General features: G+C 42.6%; 1 protein-coding gene across 2 annotated transcripts in view; it reads left to right on the top strand.

The window, feature by feature from the left end:
• Positions 1-27,061, top strand: part of zbtb16a (zinc finger and BTB domain containing 16a) — a 132,078-nt gene that overhangs the window by 70,691 nt on the left and 34,326 nt on the right. Inside the window, exon 3 of one of the 2 annotated variants that reach the window (XM_076102396.1) lies at positions 12,710-12,796. The exons of the other annotated variant lie outside the window; for it this stretch is intronic. Within the exon in view, the coding sequence (XP_075958511.1) occupies positions 12,710-12,796 (87 nt within the window). The remainder of the gene's footprint in view (positions 1-12,709; positions 12,797-27,061) is intronic. 2 annotated transcript variants of the gene reach the window in all.

Here is a 27,061-nt window from a genome sequence, read left to right as displayed (position 1 = left end):
TTTGGATTATATGAGTTCATGATGAGGTATCTCAAAAGTTATCAGGCACATTTCGTATGTAATTTACTGGGCACATTCATGTTCTCAAGATGATAAACCCTCTTGAATGTGGTGGCTCCTTGGTCTTACCTCTAATGCTTGAATAGTAAAATTGTTCACTAATGTTTGTTCTGTTGGAATGAACATTGCTCCCTTAAGGTGCCACTAGCAGGGCTTTATTCATATTATTATTATGCAGAGCATGCTACGCTCTGCAAATATCAATCTTTTCCAAGCATTTCTTAAAAATGTGTTTACTGCTAACACTTCGTCAACACAGTGTGCATTGCAGTACGGATCCAGAACTGCTGTGTGATTATTTGAGGGGTGTGTTTCAAGAGGGTTCTGTTTCGTGTCAAATTGTTTTGGAAAACTACTTGTGAGTAAAGGAGCTGTTTTTTTTTAGTCGGTAGAAACGGGAACATTCCCTAGCTGATGAAGAAACAAACAAAGCTTAGATATGAGCTCCCCAAGAAGAATTAAAATAAAACAGGATACAAATGTCAGGGTTTGAAAGATGTTGCAGCAGCTTTTACCACCACACTTTGGAGATAATACTGTTGAAAACACTGTGACCTCACTTGACTTGTTCTTAACAGCGTTATCTGAAAATGCTGTTGTCAGTCAGACGCAGAATGCACTCTCATATCATGTTTGTCATTCTTGTGGTTGCTCTTCTGTGAGCAGATTACATATTAACTTACTGCCCCACTGTATTACTAGTTGCTCAATAGATTGATCTCGGACTGAATGGCAGGTCGTTTAGAGCACTCTGACCTCCAGGTTCAATGCTGATAACAGGTATGGTAACTGATGTCATTCATAATTGCTGCATGATAACTTATACTCAAAAGTGAAATCAAAATGTGTGCACTGAAGGGGAACTCCACTGAATTTATACATCAAAGGCTCTTTAGAAGTCCTGGAAAGTTTATTTGGGAAAAGTTGCATAAACCCTTTTGTGGCTCAAGAGGGAGCTGCACAAAATCTGATAAACTGCTAACGCTGACTCAAGTGATGTCACTTAATCAGAGCTCTATCTCTGCTTGAGGCTAAGTTAGCCAAATTGCCAACCGAACTAACGGGTAAAAAATATAAAAAATACACTTTGTTTCTACTACATAAATTGTGATGTTTTTTTTCCTAAACTATCAATCTTTAGTGGAAAAGGTTATAGAGTTGCAATGCTAAATAGGTGGAGCACTCTTTAATTGTTTACTGAACACCCAAAGGTAGCCCAGATGCAGCCTAATATGTTTGCATGTACAGTCCTGTCATGCCATCGCTGTCTGCAATGAGTTGCAGATTTTTCTATTTAGGTTGGAGGATGTGTTGTAACTGTCACAGTTCCTTGTCAGACAACTTTTGAAAGTGCAAAGCCACTGCATTCAAACAATTAAAGCTCTTTGGTTGTAGAAAAAAACTCAACTTGCACAACCACATCGTCTTACTGTTTACATTTCACTAGCAGTCCATCTCATGTTTTAAAAGTAACTCATATTTTGGCTACCAAACGCTCCCTGCACTGTCATTGCCAGCTTGAATTCCTTCTGAGTAGTTCATACTGTTAAGTGTTGCATCACAAGCTTTGGTTGGTAAACTGGAGTACTGTGTGCATTTTCCCATTGTCACTTTAGATTATTTCTGGATCTTCAAAGCTACAACTTGCACACTGCATTCCCAAGCACTCATTTAATTTATTTAGATTCATTTATTTATTTATCTAGACTGAAAATCAGGTTAATCTAAAGTTTAGCTTAATCTGATCGAGGCCTTTTTTAATAGACTTTGGTAGACTCAAACTGCAGCAGGTCACGCATGTCGATGTATATTTCACCAGAAGCCCACCCACCCCTGTCTAACCAGGATCTATTAATACTAGGCCCCGAGGCTTGTGAGAAATGGTCCACTTTGGCATTTTAGAGCAGCCTAACTTACTTCCTGCCTCTTCACACCAGGAGAGCCCCGGGTGGTTCCTCTATGCATCCAGCTCTTGTTTCCTTCCTTGCACTTCTTCACACACATCCATATACCCACATGCGCACACAAATACACACATCCAGCAAAGGCCCTGAAGATATCCTTGAGTCTGTGGCCTGCAGGAGCACACGGATACATGTCAAAGCCTCATTTTCTCATCTCTTTTTGAAAACGGGGAGGGGGGGTGAAAGCAAAGCTGAAAACACATGGCACCTTTCACCTCTAGGGGCAACCAGGGAGGAGGGGAGGCCAGGGTTTGGACAGGGTGGGGGAGTTTTGAAACACTTGGTGAGCGTCTGGCAACGGCAGGGTAATTGCTGTTACTGGACAGCTAGGCAGGGCATATATGGTTGTGTTTTACAACCTCATTTTCTTTATATCGCCGTCATTCCTAGTAGTTATGATAGCATTGTATTTACCGTTTTCATTTTACAGACAAAGGGAGGCGACTGCTTGACGGTTTCATGTCACTGACCATGGAGAATCGCAAACAAAAGCCATCGGTCAACAATACACTTTTCCTTTAAAACTGGATAGTGTCCCCATGACCTGGTTTCTCTGCAGTCAGTACAATGTTTTTGGTTGAAAAGATGGCCAAATTAAACTTATAATGACCTGATGATGGTACTAGATGAAAGTCATTGAATCATCAATTATTACAATTTATCCTCTGTAAAACATGAATATATTTGGCAAATATCTTAATCGATCGAAGAGATTCAAGACATTTACCTCAAAACCAAAAATGTCAACCTTATGGAGTCACTAGAGGGAAAGTTAAGGGACCAAATTTATTAGTATTTATCCTCTGGGGACGATTAATATCTGCAAAAACTGTCATGGCAATCCATCCATTACTCCAGCAGACATTAAACTGGACCTATTTTTTTTAAAGTCACATCACGATAAGGTCTCTGATAAACATTTGTCTTTATTTCACCAGTTGTCTCCAAAGCCTCATGATACCTAATGCCCCATTTCAGTAATCTGATTGTACTTATCTTAAAAAACAAGAAGTTATGGCGGGTTAGGAAGCCAACGAAATGGTTTTAAATGATGCATGTGTGTTTGTGTCCATTCGTGTCAGTGTACACTTAAAACCAGGTTTCTCTGACGTCAAGCCACTTTGAAAGTAAGGAGGACAGGAGAGAGAGAGGTAGAGGAGGAGGAGGAGGAGGAGGAGGAGGAGGAGGAGGAGGAGGAGGAGGAGGAGGAGGAGGAGGAGGAGGAGGAGGAGGAGGAGGAGGAGGAGGAGGAGGAGGAGGAGGAGGAGGAGGAGGAGGAGGAGGAGGAGGAGGAGGAGGAGGAGGAGGAGGAGGAGGAGGAGGAGGAGGAGGAGGAGGAGGAGGAGGAGGAGGAGGAGGAGGAGGAGGAGGAGGAGGAGGAGGAGGAGGAGGAGGAGGAGGAGGAGGAGGAGGAGGAGGATTATTTGGATGTGTGGACTAAGATGCCCTCGATCTCCCAGGGGGCAGAAGCTCTGGAAATGGCTTTGTCGTTCAGAGAAAGTAAGGCAAAGGAGAGGGAGAAATAAACAGTTCAAAAGAACAGGGAACAGTCAGGTCAGGAAACTGTCCGTGACCTACTGGACAAACAAATTGGTTTGCAGGCAAAATGGATTAAGAGGTTGAGCTGGGCAAAAAAACAAGAGTGACTGATGTTGCAATGTGAGCTCATCCATTTTGAAGTGGGGGGGGGCTAAATTTAGAGGCTTCATGTGGAAGTGTATTGTGTGTTTCTCTCTCTCTCTCTCTCTCTCTCTCTCTCTCTCTCTCTCTCTCTCTCTCTCTCTCTCTCTCTCTCTCTCTCTCTCTGTGTGTGTGAGAATGCTCTGCAAGTCAATATTTGTCTGCTTTGCCACGTCCCCAGACATCCCATTCGGCGCAACAGACCGTAAAGCTGTCAAATGCGACCTGAATATTCTCTGTCTTCATCTGTTTCCTCATTTTTCTCCCTCTTCCGCGTGCTCTCTCACTTCTCTTTGATTTCTTTTTCCTCTCCGTCGATAACAATATCATCGGGAGCAAACATGTTCCTGTGCTTTTGATGGCTTGTCTATCCCCCCCCCCTCCCTCACAGAACGGCAAGATTATGTCCTCTTATCTACGGCGCTGTGCATGCTCACACCATGAAGTCATTTCTGCTTGTTGTGAGTCTGTGTCTGACCGACATTTGTTAGAACCAGCGCGTGTTTTATAGATACGGCAATATCATCTACATAATACATTATCTGTGTTTCATGTGCAGCTACTTTTTGTCTGCCTATAGTACACTTTGGTTGTAATTGTCCTGTGAGGTTCTTTTTCTTGTAAAATGCTGCTGCCTCCTCCGTTCCCATCCATTTCTATTAACATCTGTAGCGCTTAGATCAACCAAGGCTAAATCAGTTATGTTACTCACATGGTGGCCATCTTTAAGAAAAAAAAACCGTTTAACAAATCCTATTCAGCTACTTTGTTATCTCCGCCAGGAGATTATGTATTCAGTCGTGTGTGTTTGTGCATATGTGCATCTGTTTATCTGTCCACGGCATCTAACATACAACTGGATGCATCAGCCTTATATGTATTGTGCTCATTCTTCCCACTTTTTGAAAACATCAACATGTTTTGTTAACTGTTTATCATTGACTGCAGACTCCTCGCTACTCTTAACAGGTCAGTGGGCCTCAAGTGATCAACAACAGCTTCAGTCTCTTGTTTCTCATACCGATTACAAATTGTTCCTCTCTTGATTTACACTCCTAAGTATGACAATTGCATGTAAGTGTGTATGTAAACTATTGCTTCGTGCATGACAAACTGAACCAAGCACTGACTACAAACGTGTCTTCTTATGTTGGTAGTATGTATAACCGTATTTTGAATCCGGCAAACGGGGACACTCGGGTGCACCGCACGTTCATGCACACACAAGTTTATCCGCTTTTGCACGCGCATAGGTATACACAGGTACAATTATTTCAGCACATATATTGGGGTTAAATGGTCAATATGAAGCGCTACACAGTGAACTGCATAGATTAAAATGAGGCCGTATCTGTTGCGTTGTAGTGGTAGGTTAGGGTTCGCTATTGCTTGTAGCAATAGCCTAAACCTCTAGACGCCTAGATGTTAACATTCCTGGTGGACCTATTGCTTTCAGGATAACGACTAGTTTAATATCACTTCAGTTTTGCAGAAAATGATCAAATCTGACATATTGTAATTACATACAGTTGATATTTACCCAATAAAAGTTGGATAATTGCATTTGGCTACAACCAAAAAGCAGTTGTCCATGGTAAACTTTTCAGATTAATTATTCTTTGCTGCTTTATTTTCATGTATATCAACAGATATTTAAACATTGTGTAAATTGTCTTACTGCGGCAACATTAAAATTTCGGAGACACTTTCTTTAGATGGCTAATTTTCCCTGTGTTATATTAAGAAATCTATATTTTCCAAGATATATTATGATAATTCTGTCGTGATCGCGTCATATGTTGATCCAAGCCACCTCCTGCATGTTGCCATCTGTCACATGCTTCCTGGTACACATTAAGATTTATGTCAGCTAAAAATGCATTTGCTAAAAACTCGATTCCTGCATATAAAAAGGTGGTTAAATGACTGAAGGTGGATTTACCCCATTACATCCCTAAATGGAAACCCTCTTGATTGTGCTGCAAGACTTGTGTAATAATGTGCCTGTAGTTGTGGTGACTTATTGCAAACTCAACCTGTGTGTGTGTGTGTGTGTGTGTGTGTGTGTGTGTGTTTTATTATTCTGTGAAGCAGCCTGGCGCAGACCCAGTCTTCTCTGAGCCTTGATAAAAACGTGCTGGGAGCATGGCGGTACACACCTACTCCACTACAGGGTACAGGCAGTACCGTGGCCTCTCCTCTCCAACTGGCAGTCTCTGTGCTGCTGTACCACTGATAAGGGGCTGGTGTAAATAAAACTGTACAGCACCACTCGTTATAACCCTGAAGGTAGAGCGAGGAAGGGAGGGAAGGAGAGTGGAATGAGAGAGAAGAGAGAGAGAGAGAGAGCGCGTGGTGTCTGTACTCATTGTTCTGACAGCATACTGCGTCTGTGTGTGTTTCTGCGAATGTGTGTGTACTTGTTTTGCTATTTGTATATGAACCAGATTGAGTTTTAGATGCTGGGAATATAAATATTTTTCATGCTTTTAATGTCATTTTGCCCATTGCTTAACGTTTTAGGGTAAAGATCAATCTTTACATGAGTGTGGTGGTGACAGTGGAAGTTATTTTTCATGGTTATGAGAATGAATAGAAGTCCTCGTAGATGTAGTGAAACCCACATGTGTGTGAATGTGCTCGGGAGGAGGAGTAGGAGGGGGGGGGGGGGGATGCGTGTCTGTCTGTGTTTATGGATTTTTTGCAGTTTTTTGGTACTGAGTACTGTCTTACGTAAGCCATTTATGTAGGCTCAGTGAACAGCCAGGCTATGTTTTTGTTGGTGACTGTGCTTGTCTGCCTCCCTCCCTCCGTCACACACACACACGTACGTTCTCTCTCCCTAATCTGTCTGTCTGCCTCTCTCTCTCCTGCCCTGTTTACACTCTTAAAAACCACTGAGTGTGATATTGGTCGGCCATCGACAGATACCCTGTAATTTAATTTCCCATTTAGCCTCCCTGACTCCTGAGAACAGGTCGTTCAGCCACTTCCTCCAGAAATATCTGGCAATACAGTAAACTGTGTCCTGCCCTGCTAGAACCGAGGCTGCACAGGAATTGGAGTGGAAAACAAACTGAACTGAAGCTTTCTCACGTCAAGTTAACCTTTCCATCCGCCCATGCAATCAGAATTTCAGTCATCCACGACTTGTTTTTTAACGTTCGACTTAACTCTTGGGTGGACACTTTGCCCAAATTCTCATCACAGATCCTCAGTAAAACTTTGCATTCCTTAAGCTCGATACATTTCAAGCCTTTTTATGCTAAATACAAAACTCGTTCAAAATATATAAATGATCTTTAGCAAACTTATTTTGTTGTCAGCGTGTTGCAGCCACTGTGACAGTTTATGATCAAGCTTCAGTCCACAAGAGAGTAAACTTAGCATCTTGGTTGATCCCCAACATTCTGACCAGATCAGCTGATTGTCACCAAATGGTGATGATGCATTTTATTATAAGAAAGTAAAGGTAAATTCCCTAGGGTGGACTACAGTAAAGAAATAAAGACAGTTGGCATTTTATTTCGTACGCACCAGAGCTGTTGACCATGTTGAATTCAGCATTTCATGTATTACAGCAGGCTTATTCTCTTGGAACAGTGGAGCTCTGTTGTTGAACCTTTCCTCAATGTGGAAGCTCTTAGGCTTTTGTTTTTAGTGTGTAATGGATGCTAAATAGTGTCATGCCATCTCATGCAACTGGGCATGTGAGACCATTTGACAACTGATTTTGATGACTATTTTGCAGTAAACAGAAGGTATTTGCATGACTTTGCTGATAATGCATGTTTAGCTGGCAAAACAAGATCATTTAATGGGAAGATTGACAGCATCATCAGACTATAAAATGACCAGCAGTGGTTAAAGAGGAAACAGAAGTTTTTCTTTATCTCCTGTGCAGGATGAAATGCCTCCTATCAACATGGTGGCCTACTTTTTGTGTGTCGCTTTGAGCAAAGACAGGCTCTCTAACTCTCATGTTTAATTCTGCGATTGTCTTTGATAAAAGATTCTGTTTAGACTGCACTCCCCAAGGGGGGACATCTGTTGCGAACTTAGCATAGATGCTCTACCTGAGAAAGAAAGTAGGTTGGAACAACAAGTGTCAAGTCTGTGAGTGTGAGCACACTGTCACAAAAAAAAATATTTAGTCTTCCGCAGGAGGCACAGAAGAGCAGGACTATCACCCCAAACAAACAGGGCTTTTCTCTGTCTGACATGTTCTTTTGAACGAGGAGAGCTTCTGAATGGCGTCATTATGAGATCACATAGCCGAGCTGGGTGATGTGAGTGGTGATACTGTGGGTGTTGTTGCACCCAAACGCACTTATCACACCCTCAAACCCCCAAATGGGCACTGTGGTTACTTTTTACCCCTGGTCCCCGTCTCTGCGTTACAACGCTGACGATGGTTTGCATTTTCACATTCAGATTCCATGCACACATGCAATGAGTGTAACAGCAAATAGGACAATGCACCATTGCACACCACATTATTTAGGGAAATGGGAGAACGAGCACTTAGTATGTCAGGGGAAATTACAGGCCAGGGAATGCGCCATCACTTTCCCGTGAGGCCCGCTCAGTGGGCTAATCCACAAACCTCATCACGTCTACGTGGTGAAATGTTGCCTGTGTTAAGGGAAGCTAACTTTAAGTGAAACACTCTTGCTTAATGCCAAGGAAGTGGTGCGAGTACCTAGAGTCAACTAGTCCCAACAGTAGTCACCGGTTTTATTTATAGAGCACAGAGTAACAAAGAGATTTACAAGTCGAACAAAAATGTTAATGATAGCCTTGTGACGTTGTTTTAGCATGGGATGGGGACACATGTTACATCGTTGCAGCAGGCTGACTCAAGCCATTGTTTTCTTGGCTGCGTTACTTGTGATTTTAGACTCTGATAACTTGAAAAGCTCATTTCCATATACTTGGCAGGGCCTGCTTGCTATGTTTACTTCAGCAGAAAACTAAGCCCACTTAAAAGAAGAACAACACTACTGTAATACCTAAAAAAAAAATGTTGATGTAAAATTGTACAAGTTGCCCTTTCAGGAAGCAAAGCCACCGGATGTGAAGCTTTTACTACTTGGCATACACTTACAGCTACAGTCAAACAGCAGCACTAACTAATCCAACTTTAAAAATCAGCACAACAAACTGAGGGGTTGGTGCTTTTAAGAAGTTAACAATGTGGTACCATGTGAATGAAGACAGATCATGTTTACAGTATCTACGGGGCGGTTATATTGCTCTTTGCTGCAAGGCTTTGCAGGAAGTTTACTTGATTGGCAGGGAGCCTTGTTCTCGTTTACAGCCCTTTATGAAATAACTGAGCCACCCTGCGCTGCAACAACAGTTGTGCAATATTTCAGAGAGGGAAGCGAAAAGGGAAGCGGCTTCAGTGGCATGTGGCACCTGATCACCACCCCATCCCCACCTCCCCCCACACACACACACACACACACACACACACACACACACACACACACACACTAACTCAGCATGGGTTGTGCAACTTTTATTATGTCAGTTTAGGGCTCAATCTGTGGCAATGTGACACAGGACTCCCCACTAACAGAGTAGACTACCATTTGGAGATTCCTTGTTGCTATTTGGTCTTTTTTTTTGTGATTGTTCAGTTTTTTTTACTTCACTTTATCTTTTGAGCCTTCATTCATACCTGTGGTTCCTGATGTGCCGATATTTAATCTTTGTTTTTTGCAAAGGAAAATTTCACTGAATCAAATTAAAGATCAGGTTTATTTCAATGTTGAAATAAAGTGCCTCTAGATTCTACAGTGTCATTTTGTGTGGGCCCCTGAGTAGACTGCAGTTTAAATGTTCAGGGATTATTAAAACACACGTGAGACAAGAGTTACAGCTGATGTCTAGTGTGTGTGTCCCCTGTCCTGGTTACCCCGTGTCTCCTAACTAACAAGTTCACCCTCCTGCGATCAAAGGGGCCTCAAGATTTATCACTTTAATTTGGCAGTGAAAATGGCTGATGGCGGCTGTTACCAAGCGGAGGGCCCCCTGTTAGCACTTAGTTGGCTAACTAGAGTGACGGGCATCTGGCTGGGTGGCTGCCTGGCTGTGTGTACCCTGGGTTCCTCCCCCATTTGCCCCACGGTGACCCCACACAACTCCATTCTCCTTGAAGCAAGGCACCATGCAGACATTTCCTGACAATTTATGTCCTTGTGCCACAAGCAGGGGCATGCCCTGCACTAAAATCCTAGCCCTGGCCCTTATAGCACACGCGCCTTGGCCCCCCCAGAAGACTGGTTATGGTGTTGCACCACTGTCTGTGAGGCATCACTTGTATCAGGCATCAGCTGCTTTACTACAAATCACATATATTTTACAATAGTGCAAACCATAGTTGTGAATGTGTTGTTCCTTACCTTCCAGGCAGCCATTGGTGTCCATTTGTTGTATTTGTTTTAACCAGAGTAGATCTTCTGAGCATAAATGCTCTTTTCCAGGAACATTCACACCTGGAAGCAGCCCAGTACAATCACAGTCTGATCTGTTGGCCACTGAGGAGCCCACCTGGGGCAGCTGGGTTAAGTACCTTGCTCAGGGGCACCTCAGTGGTGGCAATAAAGGAAGGGAAATAGTCATTAGAAACTTGCTTGACATGAAACTTACTTCTGACTGCTTATTTTCAAGTTTCAAGTAATTGCAGATTGATTTTCATAGATGACAGGAATTAATGAGCTAAAAACCCAATATGGGCTTAAAAAAAAAAAAAAAAAAGCATATCTGAAGTAAAAACATGAATGTGTATTGAGCACTAACAGTCTATGAGTACCACATGATGGAGTGGATTGCACTTGAATAGTCATAAAATTGCCCGTGCAAGGGCAATCAATGAGCTCAAATCAATATGATGGAAGGAGTCCCATGCAGTTTAGCAGAGCAACAGCAGCATGTAAAAAAAAAGAAATGATAATTACAGTTTATCCAACAATGATGAATCAGGGAGTTAAAGAAGCAACAGAGGGGCTATGTGATTAATGCAAATTAGGGACATCAGTGGGTGTGTTGGGGGGTTCTGTCTACATCTCCACTACATGTCTTGTTCTCCAAAGGTTAAGTGGCTGCTTTTGCCAGCTAATTCCGCCATATGCTCATCTGTGCATTTGACACTGGCACGCCATACGCTCACACTACAAATTATGCCTCTTGAATATGCAGCCAATTAAAAAGGACATTGCTCACCAGCTCAGTTCTATTGAGTCTAAAGCTGTTAAATGGAAATAAATCGTGTGATATCACAGACGAATCTAAGGTGTGCTGGTTTTAAAGGTTGCATTGCAGTGACTTATGATCTAGTCACGCTCACTTGTGCAGCCTACCATCTTTTGCATAACTTGTTGCATAAGAGCTCTACTGGCAGGCACACTCTGTCATGTACGGTCTGGGTCATTTCTCCTTTTGGTAGGGCTTATTACAGTACAGGCCGTTCCCTAATGTCACTGCGGTTGCAAAACCAAACAAGCCATCTCTCCCTGACTTTTTTTTCCCTGTCATCTAAGAATTGGCTTCCTGTTTTCATTGTGTTCTCGTTCTCTCTCTGGAGGTGTCGTAACCCAGGAGGACGTGCCAAGAACAAATCAAGGTCTGGTCGGGAGAGATCGCTCTGTGCTTGCACTGGAAACAGACGCGCACACCCGCACACATCCACCCATGTTTTGAACACACACAATATCCAGATGTTAAGTGTGTGTGTGTGTGTGTGCGCGTGTCTATTTGATGTGTGATGTGTATGGCATGTACAGTGCTTGTTGCCAAGCCATAAAAAGTCGTTTGCCTGGGCCTGATCTGATGTGTCCTTCAGCAGAACCCTGTACTGTATTTGTGCATACCAGACTCCTGTCTCTCCTTTTGTTGTTGTACAAGGTTGTGCACATTCATAAAGGTGAACATGTCAATCCAGATCATACAGTAGCGCAAGGGCTACACACAGAGTGTGGTGCAACAAAAGTGTGAGGCAAAACTAAACAATAACTTTTAAGGCGTTGAATCAAAAGCAGGAACATATTATCCTTGCATATTAAGCCGACACAATTTGTGCACACACTAATCATGTTCGTTTGGGTCTAAAGTATATATTGGCATGAAGGGTGTTTGTTTTAAATATCCATAGATTTGGAGGTTAGAGACATTAAACTTGCAAAAGAGTAGAGCTAGAGAATAATGTGCATTCTTGCTCTGTGTGTCGCATGACCTGTCAAAATAAAAGATCTGATTAGTTCTATTACTTTTTGGCAAATTAGCCTACATTGAGCAAATAGTGGCAAGAGATGACACCTCCTGCCACTATTTACATATTCATACATACATATTCTTATATTTGGAGCTGATTCTTACCAATCTGATGGCAGATTGTTTGACTCATCAAAGTATGAAGCTAAATGTAGGCTAAGTTGTACATTACAATATGCCTATTAATCAATTAAATGCTGGAAAATATGTATCTAATATTAAAAGGTGAAAGAGGATCACACAATGAAAGCCTATGCCTTCAGATAATACAGACAGCAAAACATGATGTCAATATACTGTACATACTGTAGATGTAATTTAAACCTGGAACAAGTGATGGGAGTGAGGTTATTGCGTAGAAAATTACAACATTTTGCTTTTTATTATTGATTTTATTTTTTTCTCTGTTGAAGAGTCACTCCTGATTTTGTTGTAGCTACTCTATCTAAAGGTCCCCAAGTCCAAACACTTCCTTTCAGTTCACTTCATGTCTTAAAAGTTGTGTTCAAAACAAGACATATTGGAGTATGGGTACCCTGCAGAGTGTGTTATGGTTGCATTCTTTAGCTTAAACTAGAGTTTCAAGTTCATTTTTTCATGAAATGAATTTTTGTCTTCAACTTTAAGATGCCCTATTTTCTCTCCTTTTCATACAGCTTTTCCAAATGTGCTGCATGTTTGTGAATGTGTAATAACCCTCCACGCTCTTGTTTCTTGTTTTTGTGCAGCTGGTGAGAAGGCCATAGTTTGTGACCAGTGTGGTGCCCAGTTCCAAACGCAGGAATCCCTGGAGGCTCATCGGCAGATCCACACCGGTATGAACACACACACACATAGCCAGACATATCATCTTGAAACCATAGCCATAAACATATATGTACTCTGCTACATCTGCATGTTTACATTTGTTGAATTTGTAGAGAGAGGCTCCACTTTGTTTGACAGGCTGTAGATATCGTATTTCAATTAATACACATATTTTGGTGGGCCAGAAAGTGTCAAAGTAACTAAGTACTGTAATTAGATCAAATTCAGAGAGAATTTGAGAAAAATTTAATTCACATTGAATCATCAGGTTCCATTCACACTTCCAATTTGTTTTTATATTTGCACAAATCAGCATGCATGTTGTGTTGCGGTGGTGTGCAGAGGCTCACTCAGCCCTCTCTGGCTAACTGGAGCCATGGATTGACAGATAGATAGATCACATCATCTTGGATTAGTCCCACTCGCCCTAAATCAAGACAGACCCAACCGTAATCAACAAACCGGGAAAACTTGGCAGGCCGATGTCGCTTATCAGTGCTCAGCTATGAAGATGGGAAGATGAGGACGATCTAGGTGCCAAGATGTAAATAGGAAGAAGTAAATCCCCCTTCAGCAGATGTGTGATGGCCCAGAACAGTCTCACTACTGGTGATGAACTCTTTAATTTGGGGGAAAAGGATTGTTTCAGATTTCCACCACTTTGTTACCAAGATGGCGTGCTTGGGGCAAGCGTTTGTGTTGGAGTATTTCGTTTGTGTGTGTGTGAGTCTCTTGGTTTCTCCAGATTAAAAATAGATAAAAACCTATCAAGAGCTGCCTCTCAGTTCTGTATACATGCTCCCATACTACTGCTGATAGGATGTTGATGGATAATACTGTCCCATAATGTAACACACTACAGATATAGGTAGTTTGTAAGTAGTCTGGTACCAGATTACAGCATCAACGACAACATTAGTCTATACTAGTGGAGACTTAGTATTGTTAGTGTGGAACTGGAATACTCTGTCAATTGTATTGTGCAGTGTTGATTACACTGTGTGTAATGCTTAAGCAGTGTTGTTAAAACATGTTGGTAGTCAGCCTGTTACATTTTACTACACTATGAGCAGAGTGTAAATTCTGCTATAAGAAAAGCCACAGGAACTGCAAGTTCAATAGAATTAATCCTCTGGCTGCAATGAATGTCCACAGTCAATCTAATGGTAGGGAGGCCATTAGTTTGATAGTTTTCATGAAGAGTTTAGGACACTGGAGGAAAGCCCATGGGGTGTCCAAAATGGAAACAGTTCATCCTCTGGGGAGCATGCACACGCTTGATAACTCCCATGGCCCTATTGACCAGCAGATTTCGATTTTTTTTCTTAAACTATGGCCCATCAGAGGAAAGGTCATGGGGCAACCACTAACCGATCCACATAGTCATCCTTTAGCTCCAGCATGTCAAACAAAATGAGATGGGAGAAAAGAGGGCACATTCAAGCCAGAACCTGATCCCCAAAATAGCCACAAATCATCATCATTATCATCATCTTGTGTAGTGTCCTTCATCTGAAGCCGTGACCCTTAGGCTCCCAGTAGCAGCTCCCATTGCGTGGCTCCACTATTTCTTTGCATCCACTCATGCCCCCCCAACATTTGAGAGGGAAAGGTGGGGCTGTGTAGTCAGGATATGGGGGTTACTCCTGAGGGGCATGCCCTCAGCCAGTCAGCTCTATGGAGGTAAAGAAGGGTTAAATGAGGCTAATGATCCAACAGCCATAACAGCGGAAAGGAGCACTCTAAATATAGGCATTCCAGTCTGGAACGAATGGTAGAGGTTGGGGGGGCGGGGGGGCGGTGAACGCAGCCAGGGCCAGACGTGTCTTCCCTCCAGACAACTGGCGCAGCAGCAGCAGTAATAGTATAGTAATCATCCATGTGTTGAGCCCCTCTGAGAGATCAGTCTGAAAAATGGGCTTTGGTGAAATATGACAAGGCACTTTCACTGCACCATATGATTCTCAGTTTCTCTGTGTCTGTTCACTTTAAGCTACTGTACGCCTATATTATGACATCCCCCAATATTGGACTCACTGATTGCTGTCACTACAGTGACTCTCAAAATCAATAGTGAGCTGAAGGTTGACCGCATTTGGCTGGTTGGTCTCTTTCCAGCAGGGGAGTGACTGATGAGACGAGATTGAAAAAGGTAAACAAACAACTCCCTTTCTCTGTCTCTCACTCTGAACTTTGCACAGACTTAATATGAATTTGTCAAATCTGCTTTGATGCAACACGTCATCAGAATATGAAGTGTAACGTGAAATCTAAAGTGCCCTCCTGGTTTTACTGTAAGAGTATTTTGTATCTATTCAGTTAATTTCCCGCCTGACGGGCCAATCTCTCCAGCCATGGCTTGCTAGGAATTATATTTTGAATATCACATTTTGGAAATTGGAACTGTGGGTCATAGATATTTTTTGCCCCATTTTGACATGCATCGCAAGAGTTTTTTGGGACCTAACCAATTTATTTTCTCCCAAGTAATTCAGTAATTCTGTCATTTTGGTTCAGAACAACATATCTCAACTACTGGCCAGATAAGTTACTAATAAATTCGCTATGGATTTTCATGGTCCCCAAGGTTGATTTCTGATTACTTTGGTGACCTACCCTGACACATGAAATATCAGAATCTTGTGTCGGTTAAAAGGTACTGAAACACATTCATGCTCCCCAGAGGATGACATCCTTAATTTCATACATGCTATTCCTCTGGCACCACTATCAGGCTAAAATGTCAACAGTCATACAGGATCATTTATATCTAATGGGCATATTGGAAAGACATTTTCAGAAAAATGTCATGGTCATATCAGGATGAACCATTTTGATTGGACTTTTCTGTGTTTAGTCCCTTTTATATCCTTGCATCCTTTACTTGTCGAAGCCTTTAAGCTCTCAGAATAGCTCAATTGTTACAGGGTTTTAGACTTAAATTCTTGTTTTTTCTTAGCCATGGCCCTCTTATGTGTGTAGAACATGTAAATAATGTTATCTCAGCAGAAAATACAGAGGTCGACAAAACAAACGAAACTACATCTGATACAAATGCAGCTCCACTGGACAGTACTGTGTTAAATCAGTCTGAGCTAGAAAGCTTAACAAACATGGATTTATTTATACAGAAATGTCTGTGTGTACAGTACCCAAGATGCATAACATCAGAGAGGGCGGGTGGTGGGAGCATGGGGTTACTGTTGGCCATCAAAGCCAGATTTGATCTCCGCCTGCCTCTTGGCAGCGTTTCAGCCCTTGGCTAATGTTCTCTGATGACAATATTTGGCCTCTGAAACTGTGGCTGTTTCTTGCTGCTTTGAATGGGAACTATTGTGGCATCTCCTCTGTTGGCCTGATCAGCTGCAGTCTGACTCAACCTCTTGTGTCTTTCTCAGTTTGCCTGTCCGCTCTTTCTTTTAAACAGGGCTGCCCTTGGTTTAGCACACACCTCTCTATGTTATTCAACAGCCTTCAAACTGTAGGTGGGAAATATAGCGAGTGTTCATCCAAAACCACGGGATAGTTTTGGAGGCCACTGAGGCATTCCTGAAGCTGTCGTTATTCCTAATAGACGAGCTCTTTTGCGCTTGTGTGTGTGTGTGTGTGGGGGGGGCTGTTTTTACCCACTGAACTTGTGCCATCTGTGGCAAATAACACACACAAATAAATCTAGGAATGCCTGTATTCAGTCGCGTTACATCTATTGACGGCTAATTTCTGTCGTATATTTTTCCAAATTGGATGACATAGCATCAGTCCCACAATCTCTCTACACTGGGACTCGCCTCAGGGCTTTCGCAAGCAAAGAACAGTGTCTGGCTTTCATGGAGCTCCCATTCTTAAAGAAAATCACTGCTCTCATTAAGAGTTGTAGCCCATTTACTACTGTCTCTGTCCCATGTCCTCCAGACTTGGACTATTTACTTCAAGTCCTAGCGTTGCACTGTTGGCAGCCTTCCAGACAAACAAAACATGTAAAGCTACATGCTTATAGGGAGGATTTCTTGGTGGAGACCTCCATTTCATCATGTGGATGTCAGGTGACTGGCAGGAAGCAGGATGTAATGTAATGTGCATACTGATATGAGACCGCTGCAAAAACGCAATTTTATTTTGAAATACTGTCGAGAAAACTATGAATGTCATGGATTTCTGTGAATGGAGAAAAAAAACAACTTGTATCTGTTGCTTATCTGAATTCAGATTTTTCCGACATTCATCCAATTTTTTCCAGGATGAATCTAAAAGAAATAGGATCTTGATGTTTGGTAGGCAATCTACCTCAAAGGTAGAATAGCAATTCTAGGGAGGAGGAAGGAGGAGATGTGATTTCATGTTTCAAATGCCAAAACATGACAGGACGCTCAGACTTTTTAAAACGTTTTTTGCCTTACAGCATTCCCTCCTTATCTTCTGGGATCATATGGTGGCACATGGGTCAGGCTTTTATCAAAAGCAGTTTTTTTTCAGTCAAACTTAGCCGTTGTATTTGTAGGATTGACTTTCAATTCATGGGTCAGAAATAGAAGATTTTATCTATTAATGAAGCTTGTATATTTTTGTCTCATGACGTGAGTTCTGCTGTTGACCGGAGCAGTACAGTTTAAGGTGCTGGTTATTGTTTAATATGGAGAGTCACGAATGCATTCTGTATTGTACATCTTGGAACATTTCGTTAGTAAAGGACACGTTACTTTAACAGAAGTTAACGTTTTTTGACAGGAAAGCCGTAGTTGTCCGTTACTGCTGACATTTCCTCTTTGTGATATCAGCTCTTCACTGTTTTCAAAACTGTTTCAATGTGGATTTTGTCCCACTCCAAAATGTCATATTGGGAAACTGTTATGCTCATTTAAACACGGCCAACTCCAATGTGTCATTTTCAATTTGCATTCCCAGTACGGCCTCTCCCCCGTCGGGCTGTACAAGACACTTCTGAGCTCTGAGCTCTGCAGTTTTTTTTTCTCATTCTCCCTTTATCTCTATCATTCTGCCAGCTATCCTCATTTCTTTTTTTCATTAGATTGTTTTAGTCCCCGCCATAATTTATAGCTCTTGTATTTTATTGGTAAAGCCCACCACACTCACATTCCACTTGATTAAACTGTAGCTTGGTGCAGAAGAAGCAAAAGGTCAGAATATGCTCAAAGAGACAGTGGCTCACAAGCAAAGAAAGTAAGCAATAAATTGAAGTGAAATTACTTTCTCTTGGTTTGTTTTTTAGTCTGTCTGGTGATTTAAACAAATGCTGATTTCACTACCAGTGATTCATGCATCTTACAGGCTCTGCAGGCTCTATAACTGCAAAGTGTGTATCCACAAGTGCACACTTTTTAATTTTCACTGAAATCTGTACATTCACCCGTCAAACTAAGGCCACATTCAGTACAAGCAGTTGCCTCTTATTCATGAGCTGTCGAGTGGAAACGACGGGGACTGCATCTCCCATGTGACCCGCGTAGGAATGAGTTTGGAGTCCACAGGCCTTGGAAGAATTTGTTGTCCGACTGTTCCTGGTGTTCCTGTTTATACATGAATCATCTCCATGTACACGCACACACACACACACACACGTACACATGGCAATTCCAGAGAAAATCCACATATAATAGGAGGGGGATGCAGCTCTCGCACTCCTTTCTCTTTCTTTCTTCCTCTCTTTATCTCCCTCTGTCCTTTTTTTAAAGTCTTGTAATACAGGGAAAATATGCAAACCATGGAGTGGCAATAGTGGGTTTAGCCAGTGGGAACACAGCGTGATTCCAGCAGGCCTCTGCCGCAGAGTAAACACTTTCTTTTCTCAAGCCAGAAATAGTTTGGCTGGAGAGAGAGCGGCAGAAAGGGAGGGAGGATAAGAGGAGAGACAGAAAAAGCAAAAGAGAAAAAGGGGGGGGTGGGGGATACAACAAGGTTATAGTGGTCAGAAGAAAGAATCTCTTTTCAGTTGCATTACCTCTTTTCTCCCTCGTCTTTTTTTTCCTTTTAAATTGTTCGCCGGTGGCATTGCAATCAGTTACCTCAAATACAAACACACACACAAAACACACACAGTCCAGTCATGTCACTCAAGCAAATTAGGCCAATGGCAGCGCTACACAGGGGTCACGTCAAAAGTGCCGATTGTCTCAATCACATTAGTCCAGCACTGGCATCTGTTTAGCATTTAGTTAATTGTGATGTTATTAAGTTGTCAGTGAGCATTAGGGCGGCGATAAGCAAAGCAAATATTCTTCCAGCCCAGGAAGGCTGTTCTACACACATGTTGCTGATACACACACACACACACACACAGCAACATACCTGGACCCTGCAAGTGTGAATGTGATTCAACCTACTGCTCACTCCTAACTCTAAATGAATAAAATCATCACCATAAAAAGATAAAATATCCATGTTTATGAGGCATTTGAGCTCAACGCAGCTTGTCGCTGAAGGCCAGATGTGCATTAGCATTATGACTTTTGATCACAAAGTGTTAGCACGTTGCTTTTGCTGTCTGTGTCATCTGGTGAGTCAAAATGCTGATTAGCACCAGGCTAATGCTCGTCATTTCAGCATCCCACTCATAATTGAGCAAGCTGTCCATGGTCGGAGGCAGATTGTGTGTCTGTCTGTCTGTCTGTACCCGGCCACGCCAGAGAACTCACACAGGGCGTTCTGGGTCACAGCTGGTATCGGGTGCCACGTTCACCTTGCCAAACCCAAACACGTACAGAGACCCACAGAGATGAGCGTCTTCTTCTGTTCGCACCAAACAAACAGGCAAAACACCACAGAGTACATAGTTATGCTCCATGTTAAATCTAGATCACACTCAACCCTTCGGGTGTGAATGTTTTAGTGTCTGTTTTAATCATTGCCCTCCGTAGTTTAACATAAAAAAAAGTGAAAATTATAATTTCCACTAGCCCAATAACATTTTGTCAAAAGGACTCGATATGCCGTTTTTTTGCAGTATTTCTGCTGGATAATTGACTTCTAAAATGGATAGTTAATTGATCATCAAAATTGTAATCTATTGATTTAATGTTGGACAATCACTGCATTATATTATAGTAAATAATATTTAAGACAGGGATACTAGAAAGTGGTTTCTGTGGGGTCAATGACTGAGGATGTGCTCAGCTTACATTTTGGCTCTATATTGTCACAGGTCGTTATACTATCTAATATCTATTTACTGTTGAAACGTTTGCAACATGATCATTTAAAACCCCACCGTTTCTTATACCTCCATCTCTGTAAACAAATACCTCTTTCTCTCTGCCTCCCTCCATCTCCCCCTCCTTGGCACTCACTCTCACTCACCTTCCAAAATAAGAAGAGTACAAGTGGTCAGAGACACTATCGGTGGCTAAATTAAATCAAGCGGCACCAGCTAGACCACAGTCACTTCTCCTGCTACTAACCTCCTCCCTCTCCCTCAGCAAACAAATTTTTCCCCAGATAAGATCTAAATGAGTTTTTCCAGGCGGAGGAAGATCCTCCGTTTGGCTGATGGATACTGTGCACGGCTTCAGTGTGACCAACACCCTGTAGTAATCATCCGCCACGGCCATAAGTGTTATGCACAGCGGCCCATGTGAATAAAGGGTGTGTGGTTTGTGTGTAAATGAGATAAAATGTGTGAATGAGAGTTGGCACTGCTACGTTCCCCTGCACCCAGCTTCATTCATTGCGAAATACCCAACTGGGCCTCTGCACTGCAGAGCCTCAGTGCCGAGGCTTAGTGTCATGGTGGGCACAGTCGCATTGATGCATCACCACAGGAAACCATGGGACAACAGCATGTCAGGGAGGGAGGTAGTATTCTTATAAGGGGGAAATAGGTGGGTGGGATCCAGTAGCAAATTGGGATGTCCGTAGTGGTGCAACAGTCTGGCTGCAGGAGAATCCCCACATGGATGGATCATTGTAAACCAGGGATAGCAGCCACGCATCCAGAGAGACCAATAAAATGATGTGGTGTGGGCAGTGGGGGGGTGGGCGGATTATAGACTCCCAGAGGGCTCTGCGATTCACGGGCCATAAAATGGAAGTCAGCAGGACACACTGCAAATCTGGCCAGCCAATATCCAGCATCCCCTGCCTCCCTGTTTCGACCCTGAGGATGTGTCTCAGCCGCACGTCACAATGCAACCCCAGCGAGCGCGTCCCGTTGTCGGACAATCTCAAATCCTTAGATGCCGCTATTCTCCCCCGTTACATTTGCATGTCAGCCGCTGCGGCTTTGTTCAAGATCGGCCTGGTTAAAAAAAAAAAGGAATAGATAAGGAAAGAGACAGAATGGTGGAAATCTACGAAGGCCTTTGCCACCCGGGGAATAAAAAGGCCTCTTTTGTCAGGAGGTTCCCTACTTTCAGATACCCCATTCCATTTTAACCTTGGCAAGGCGAGGACTTTGAATATAAAGGGATTCGCCCAAGAGAGTGAAAGAGAGAAAGAGATGTGGAAGACTGGCCCCACGTCAACAATAGCCAGGGTTCTTTTGTCCACAGTGTTATTTGAAGTAAATCTCCCTCTGTAATTAGATTGGAGCTGTTTGTGGACATCTTAGGAGAGCGCGTCGGTGTTAAAACAGCAACGCACGAGGGCCCTTTTAATTTACAGTGCAAATACCTTTCGATTAGCGTGGAAGGAGGGGGGGGGGGGGGGGGGGAGTAGGGACTGAGGAGGAGGGACAATAGAGGAGCCTTTCAATCCTTTCCTTTTTGTTGTTGTTGTTTGAGAGCGGGAAGAGGTTCGAGCAGCTCTCCTGTGTTCCTTAATTGTGAAGCAAGGAGATTAGTACGAGTGCTTCCAACCTTTCACCCCAAACAAAGGAGCCATCAGATCCAGTTGCCTAGTGACACGAGGTTTCACACCGGCAAATTTAGCCACTCCCTTCACCAATCCAGCTCCTCGTGGGTACATCTGAAGACAAGGAATGAAATCTCCAGCCTTTGCTCGACGCGCAGCCCCCGTGCAAACCTTTTTCTGTCCCTGTCCGTCTAACAGCACCCCTTAATGGCACCGAGCAGCCACGCTAATGAAAATGGCCGTTCATCCTCACTCTAAGTCTGTCTCTCAGACTCATATAAAAGTTAATGTACCCGTGACAATGACATTCAGAAGACCGTTTAGCTTTGGACAAATGCTGCATTTCTTTGTGGCAAGAGCAGCCGGGCACACAGAAATGTCCTTTTACACTGCGTGCAGCTCAATCAAAGGGCACTTAGCAGTGTCATATTGATTATGGGAGCTTAACCCTCGTCAATCTTTGATGAGTCATTTTGGCAGCCTTCCCGTTGCAGGCTTCGATGGCTAGAACTGCCTAAACGGGAAGAAAGGGGTTCCCCTTTTTTTAAGTCACTGCTGCTCACTTCTGAAATAAGATAGCCGCGCTCATCCGAGGGAGACAGTAGGAGGATTCCTGTATGTACATGCTGCCTCGGCTGTCTCTCCCTCTGTCTTGAGGCAGGAGAAAAGGATTAAGATAAAACAAGAGCATCCTGGACTATCCCAATTATTAAAATTACATTTAGACCTAATTAATTATCGTTCCATTTGAATGTGATTTCGGCTCCCAGTTGATGAGCTGACTTCATCTCTCTGTAAGAGAAATGAACTGCTCACCAACCACTAATAAGAAAACCGCTTTGATCACTTCACACACAAAGAGGCTATGTAATGTTAGAATTCTAGGTTGTGTGTTGTCCAATGATTTTCAAACAGCAGCCCGTATGAACAAATAGATGCGACATTACACTTAGAGTTAAATAGGAATTTCCATGCCGGTGGACCTTAATTATAATGTGTGTTTGTTCCAGTGGTTTATTTCAGGAAAACCAGGAGAGAAACATGGATGCATGCCAGATTTTCTTTTCCCAGTGGAATGTCTTGCTAACCTTTTTTTTAAAACGGGCTTCGGTGTTCTGTGGGCTATTGTACGATAACCATCTTTAGGGGTTGTGTTGAACATAAAGTCAACCCTGAATGATCCACCTCTTTGCATGTTTCAGCCCATCAGCTACAAATATCCGCTTGCTTGCAACATGCTACACCTTTTTGATTCCAGCAAACAGTTGGAATTAAAAAGCAATTGGTTTACACATTGATTTCAGTGCATCTTGTAAATATTCCCAAGACAGTTCATTACTTTGCACTGTAACTTATGTTTAGTTTTACTGTTTGCAACTGAAAAAATAATTGTCAAATGGCAATGCATTCTTAAGTCAGTGGTCCGGCTGACCTGCTAAAAAGTGCTGGTATGGCCCTTTATTGTTTTTCAAATCTCCAGTTACATTCAACACTGTATTTAACTCAACTAAAGGAATTTTCTGCAGATTAGCACGCGTTGCTGAACAATGCAAACCAGTGTTTGTGATTTGAAATTAATTTGCATAAAATAATAATGATAACATAATGAGATAACAATTATTCCTGAATATTCGTCAACATTATTCCCTTTTTTGCCCGGTGCATAGAGCTGATCTTAATACCTTCACTGTGATGTCATTTCTTGGCTGGGTAGGAATGAAGTCTCTCACTTGAGCTGGCCCGGATGCTTTTGGCTGTTGAAGACCGTACGGTGGTGTGAAGCAGTTGCTGTGCTTTTAGACGGAGAGGAGTGAAACGGAGAGAGAGCAGTCATTGGGTTGCGTTTGTCTTGGAGGTGGCCCGCTAGGACAATACGAAAAGAAACTCAAGTGGGACCCATTACACCCACGGAGGGCAGACTCTTATCAGTTAATAGCAGGTTTCACCCTGAGAGCAGATTGTTTTGATAGATGGCACCTGGTCAGGCCTCTGCAACCAGCCATGAAAAAATACAAAAAACACTAGTGAATACTAGATAAGCTCAGCGAGGGAAAATAAAAATCCTGCGAGTGTTAATTTGTTCATGGAAAGATGGAGTAAAAGCACACGTGTCTGATGTTTTCTGACTGAGTCACTGGACTTTCTTGTTTCACTTCTTCTTTGGTGATTTGGTCGTAGTGACAATGAGTCCTGTGCGTGAGAGGTGTGGTGTCACTAGGGAATCACTAGTTCACCCGATTAGACAGCATTCTTTCTTCCACATACTGCTGCTATGACCTGCAATGCTTTGAGCGTAGTTGCTGTAGACTCCAGCGTCCTGTGCTGCACATTAGTCGGCTTTTTATCATAATGTCGAGTTCCATATTGAGTAGCAAAGGCTATACAGATGTAATGACCTGCGAAGTATCTAAGACCATTCCTGCTTGCAGCTGCCATAAACAGATGTGTTTCAGGTTGTCAGAAAGCTGCTGCCAGGAACCAATGCTATTCAAATAACAAGGGAAACTTCTAGTGAATAAAACACAAGCGGCTGCTAAACTTCCCTTGGCGAGCAAAACGCAGATGACACATGACTGGCTATTTAAATATCAACGTGAAACTAACTAGCAGAGAGAGAGAGAGAGAGAGAGAGAGAGAGAGAGAGAGAGAGAGAGAGAGAGAGAGAGAGAGAGAGAGAGAGAGAGAGAGAGAGAGAGAGAGAGAGAGAGAGAGAGAGAGAGAGAGAGAGAGAGAGAGAGAGAGAGAGAGAGAGAGAGAGAGAGAGAGAGAGAGAGCTGCGTGATGTGTTGATAGCCATCGATGTTATCTTTATATCAGACCAGAGGTCAAGGGTCATTTATAATTAATGTCCGTTTGGTCTGTTTTTAACTGGCTCAACAAGATGCATGACTCTTATCCAACAGAAAAGCCTTTGTTTACAGGCTGGCTAGCTCGTGATTTGAGGCCAAAGATTCCTGTAGGATCAGAGAGCTCGAGTTCCTTTTTGTTTTGTTTTTCGAAGTCGCTGGAAAGATGATGTGAGCCTTGACGAGAAATGAGTACAGAGTGTGTCAGTTTTCCTAATCATCATTTCTAAACAGCATTATGAGAATCTCGGCTGAAGCAGATGAGAGTTGAATATTGTGCATTATTGAATGCAATATACAGTGAGTTAGCTGTGTTTAAAAGTTGTGTAAAGGCAGAGACGTATTGAAGAGCATTAAAAACACTTCCCCAGTGATACCAGTAAGTCACTGATCACTGTCCACCTTGCTGCCCTTCATTCCTGCTCCCCTGGCTCTTAATATTTAAACGGTCTCTTGAAAACTAATTTAGCATTTAATTATGTATTTATTCACAAGCAAACATGCCAAAAGTCTCCGTGGTGTCAGCAACACACTCGTAAGTCAGCAGCCAGCTGTTCACTGTACACTGACCTTGACCATTTTTTACAGCTTTGGAGCAACAGTATTATTTTGTAAGAAAATGACAGATCTTCTGCACAGCAGTGTAACATCGTGAGGTGCTGGTCAAGCACAGGCAGATAAAGATGCTGCATGCCAAAGCAACTCCATTATATTACTTTATATATTTATTTTATGTGTTCAGTGGGGTTGCTTGAGTAAACTTGCCTCTTGTCATTATAATGAAGTAAATAATGAAATGAAAAATTAAACTAATCCACATTTAGAAAGAAATATTCTGCTACTCTTAGAAACATGTTAAAAAATGTATCGGTATTTATTTTGAATAATGAAATGAGTGGTATTCAGTCTAAAATACTTGTTCAGAGCAAACACCGGGTACTTTCTCCAGTGAGGTTTATTTTAATTAAATATTCTTCTTATTTGAGGTCCTTTTCTGTCAGCAGGAAATTCAAAACATTTTTTAAATCATTGCAAATATTTGGACTATTTTTGAAAATCAGTGAAAAAGAAAATGATGAGCCGTGGCTGCAGGGTCAGCGTGGCGAACGTGTTGAAGTATTGTTGGCACTTCTAGGTCCCTGTGGATGGAGCGCTTGTTTACTGACGATTTTAGATTAGTGGAGACCGAGTCCTGACACCAAAATTTAATTTGGTCGAAAGAGGATTAAGTGAAGTGAGTTTGACTGAATGGAACGAGTATATTTTTTACTTAAAAATCTTGAGCAGCTCGGCTTTTCATTTTTTCACCCCCCCCCCCCCCTTAAAGTCCTACTAAGGAATGTTTGGGGGGAGGGTCCACTGGTCCGACTGCGGTGTCCCCTTACAGTCCGGCTGACCAGCAGGCTCTGGGAGGTGATTGATTGGGTGGTGCTGGGGCCACCAAGGACCCTTTCTGCAGCTTTAGAGGTTAGGGGTCACCTCCTCTGCAAATCTGCTTCCTTTTGTACAGTCGCAACACCAGGAGAGTAGTGTCACCCCCCCCCCCCCCCCTCCTCTTCTCTCCCCAGTCCCTCCTCCCTCTTGTCTTTACCATGGGAAAATGGGGGAGGCGTCAATTAAACCTTTCTCTCTTTCGCTTCAGTTCTCTCTATCTTCTGAAGTTGCTCCTTTAAAAAAAAAAAAAAGCAAATTCTTTAGGTTTAAATGCAAAGAGGCGCTCAGGGCCAAGCCGCGGTGCTGTTAAAAAGGGTTTGTTAAGGTTTGCTCAGAATAAAACTGATGATAATGGAGCATGCAAGCTGTTGTAGAAACACTCCTTAATGGATTACTTAAGCAAGCAATTAGCGGTACACTAGCTGCCAGATATCAGCATCTCAATAGTTTAAAATATGTGTCGGTTGTAATGATGCTATGTGGCAATTACTCTTGTTAATAGATTGATGTGAGACTGGTTGGACCGAGGCCCTGATGTAATGAAAACAAAGCTCATTCTGCTGTTGACAAGTTCTCAAACTGGACTCTAGAAAGTTAGAGTTTAGTTTTTTTTAACCCCCCCCCCCCCCCCGCACAATCTAAAAAACAAAGTTAAAGACATAACCGACTGAGGGAAGACATTGGGCTTCGTAGAGCCCTGCAAATCCTTTGATATGTAGTCAGTCCGAAGGGTTTGCTGAGGGATAACATTGCAATTCAGAAAATGTGGCTGGACCTTGGCCCTCAGGGGCCAAGCCTTTGTGGTCACAGGACCAGGATTACACTTTAACCCCCAACACTGCAATCAACCAGCTCCCCCAACACCCATGGCTAAGGCCTGGGGTCAGGTGAAAGGCCAGGAATCTTATATAGGGTAGAAATGGAGGGAAAGGGGAAAAAAAGAAGAGAAAGTCCGTCTTTTAAACATCCCAAAGTGCAGCTCTTTGACTCAGTGAAGACCGTAGCCTTTGTTCCTCACCAATAGTTACATGCAGGGGCTTTTTTTCATATCTGAATCTCCATTCGAGTACATGTAAAGAAGTGGGTTTTGTTTGAACTTTAAGAACTCACTTTGAATCAAACTCTCAGAGGAATAGCAGGGACCAGTCTACAGCAGCAGCAGCTCTGGAACAAATAAAGATGAAGACAGGC

Source organism: Anarhichas minor, unplaced genomic scaffold (genome assembly GCF_050575085.1).
Source record: "Anarhichas minor isolate MPS153535 unplaced genomic scaffold, ASM5057508v1 ptg000027l, whole genome shotgun sequence".
In the NCBI taxonomy this organism is placed as follows: Eukaryota; Metazoa; Chordata; class Actinopteri; order Perciformes; family Anarhichadidae; genus Anarhichas; species Anarhichas minor.
This window is presented reverse-complemented; position numbering and strand designations above follow the sequence as displayed.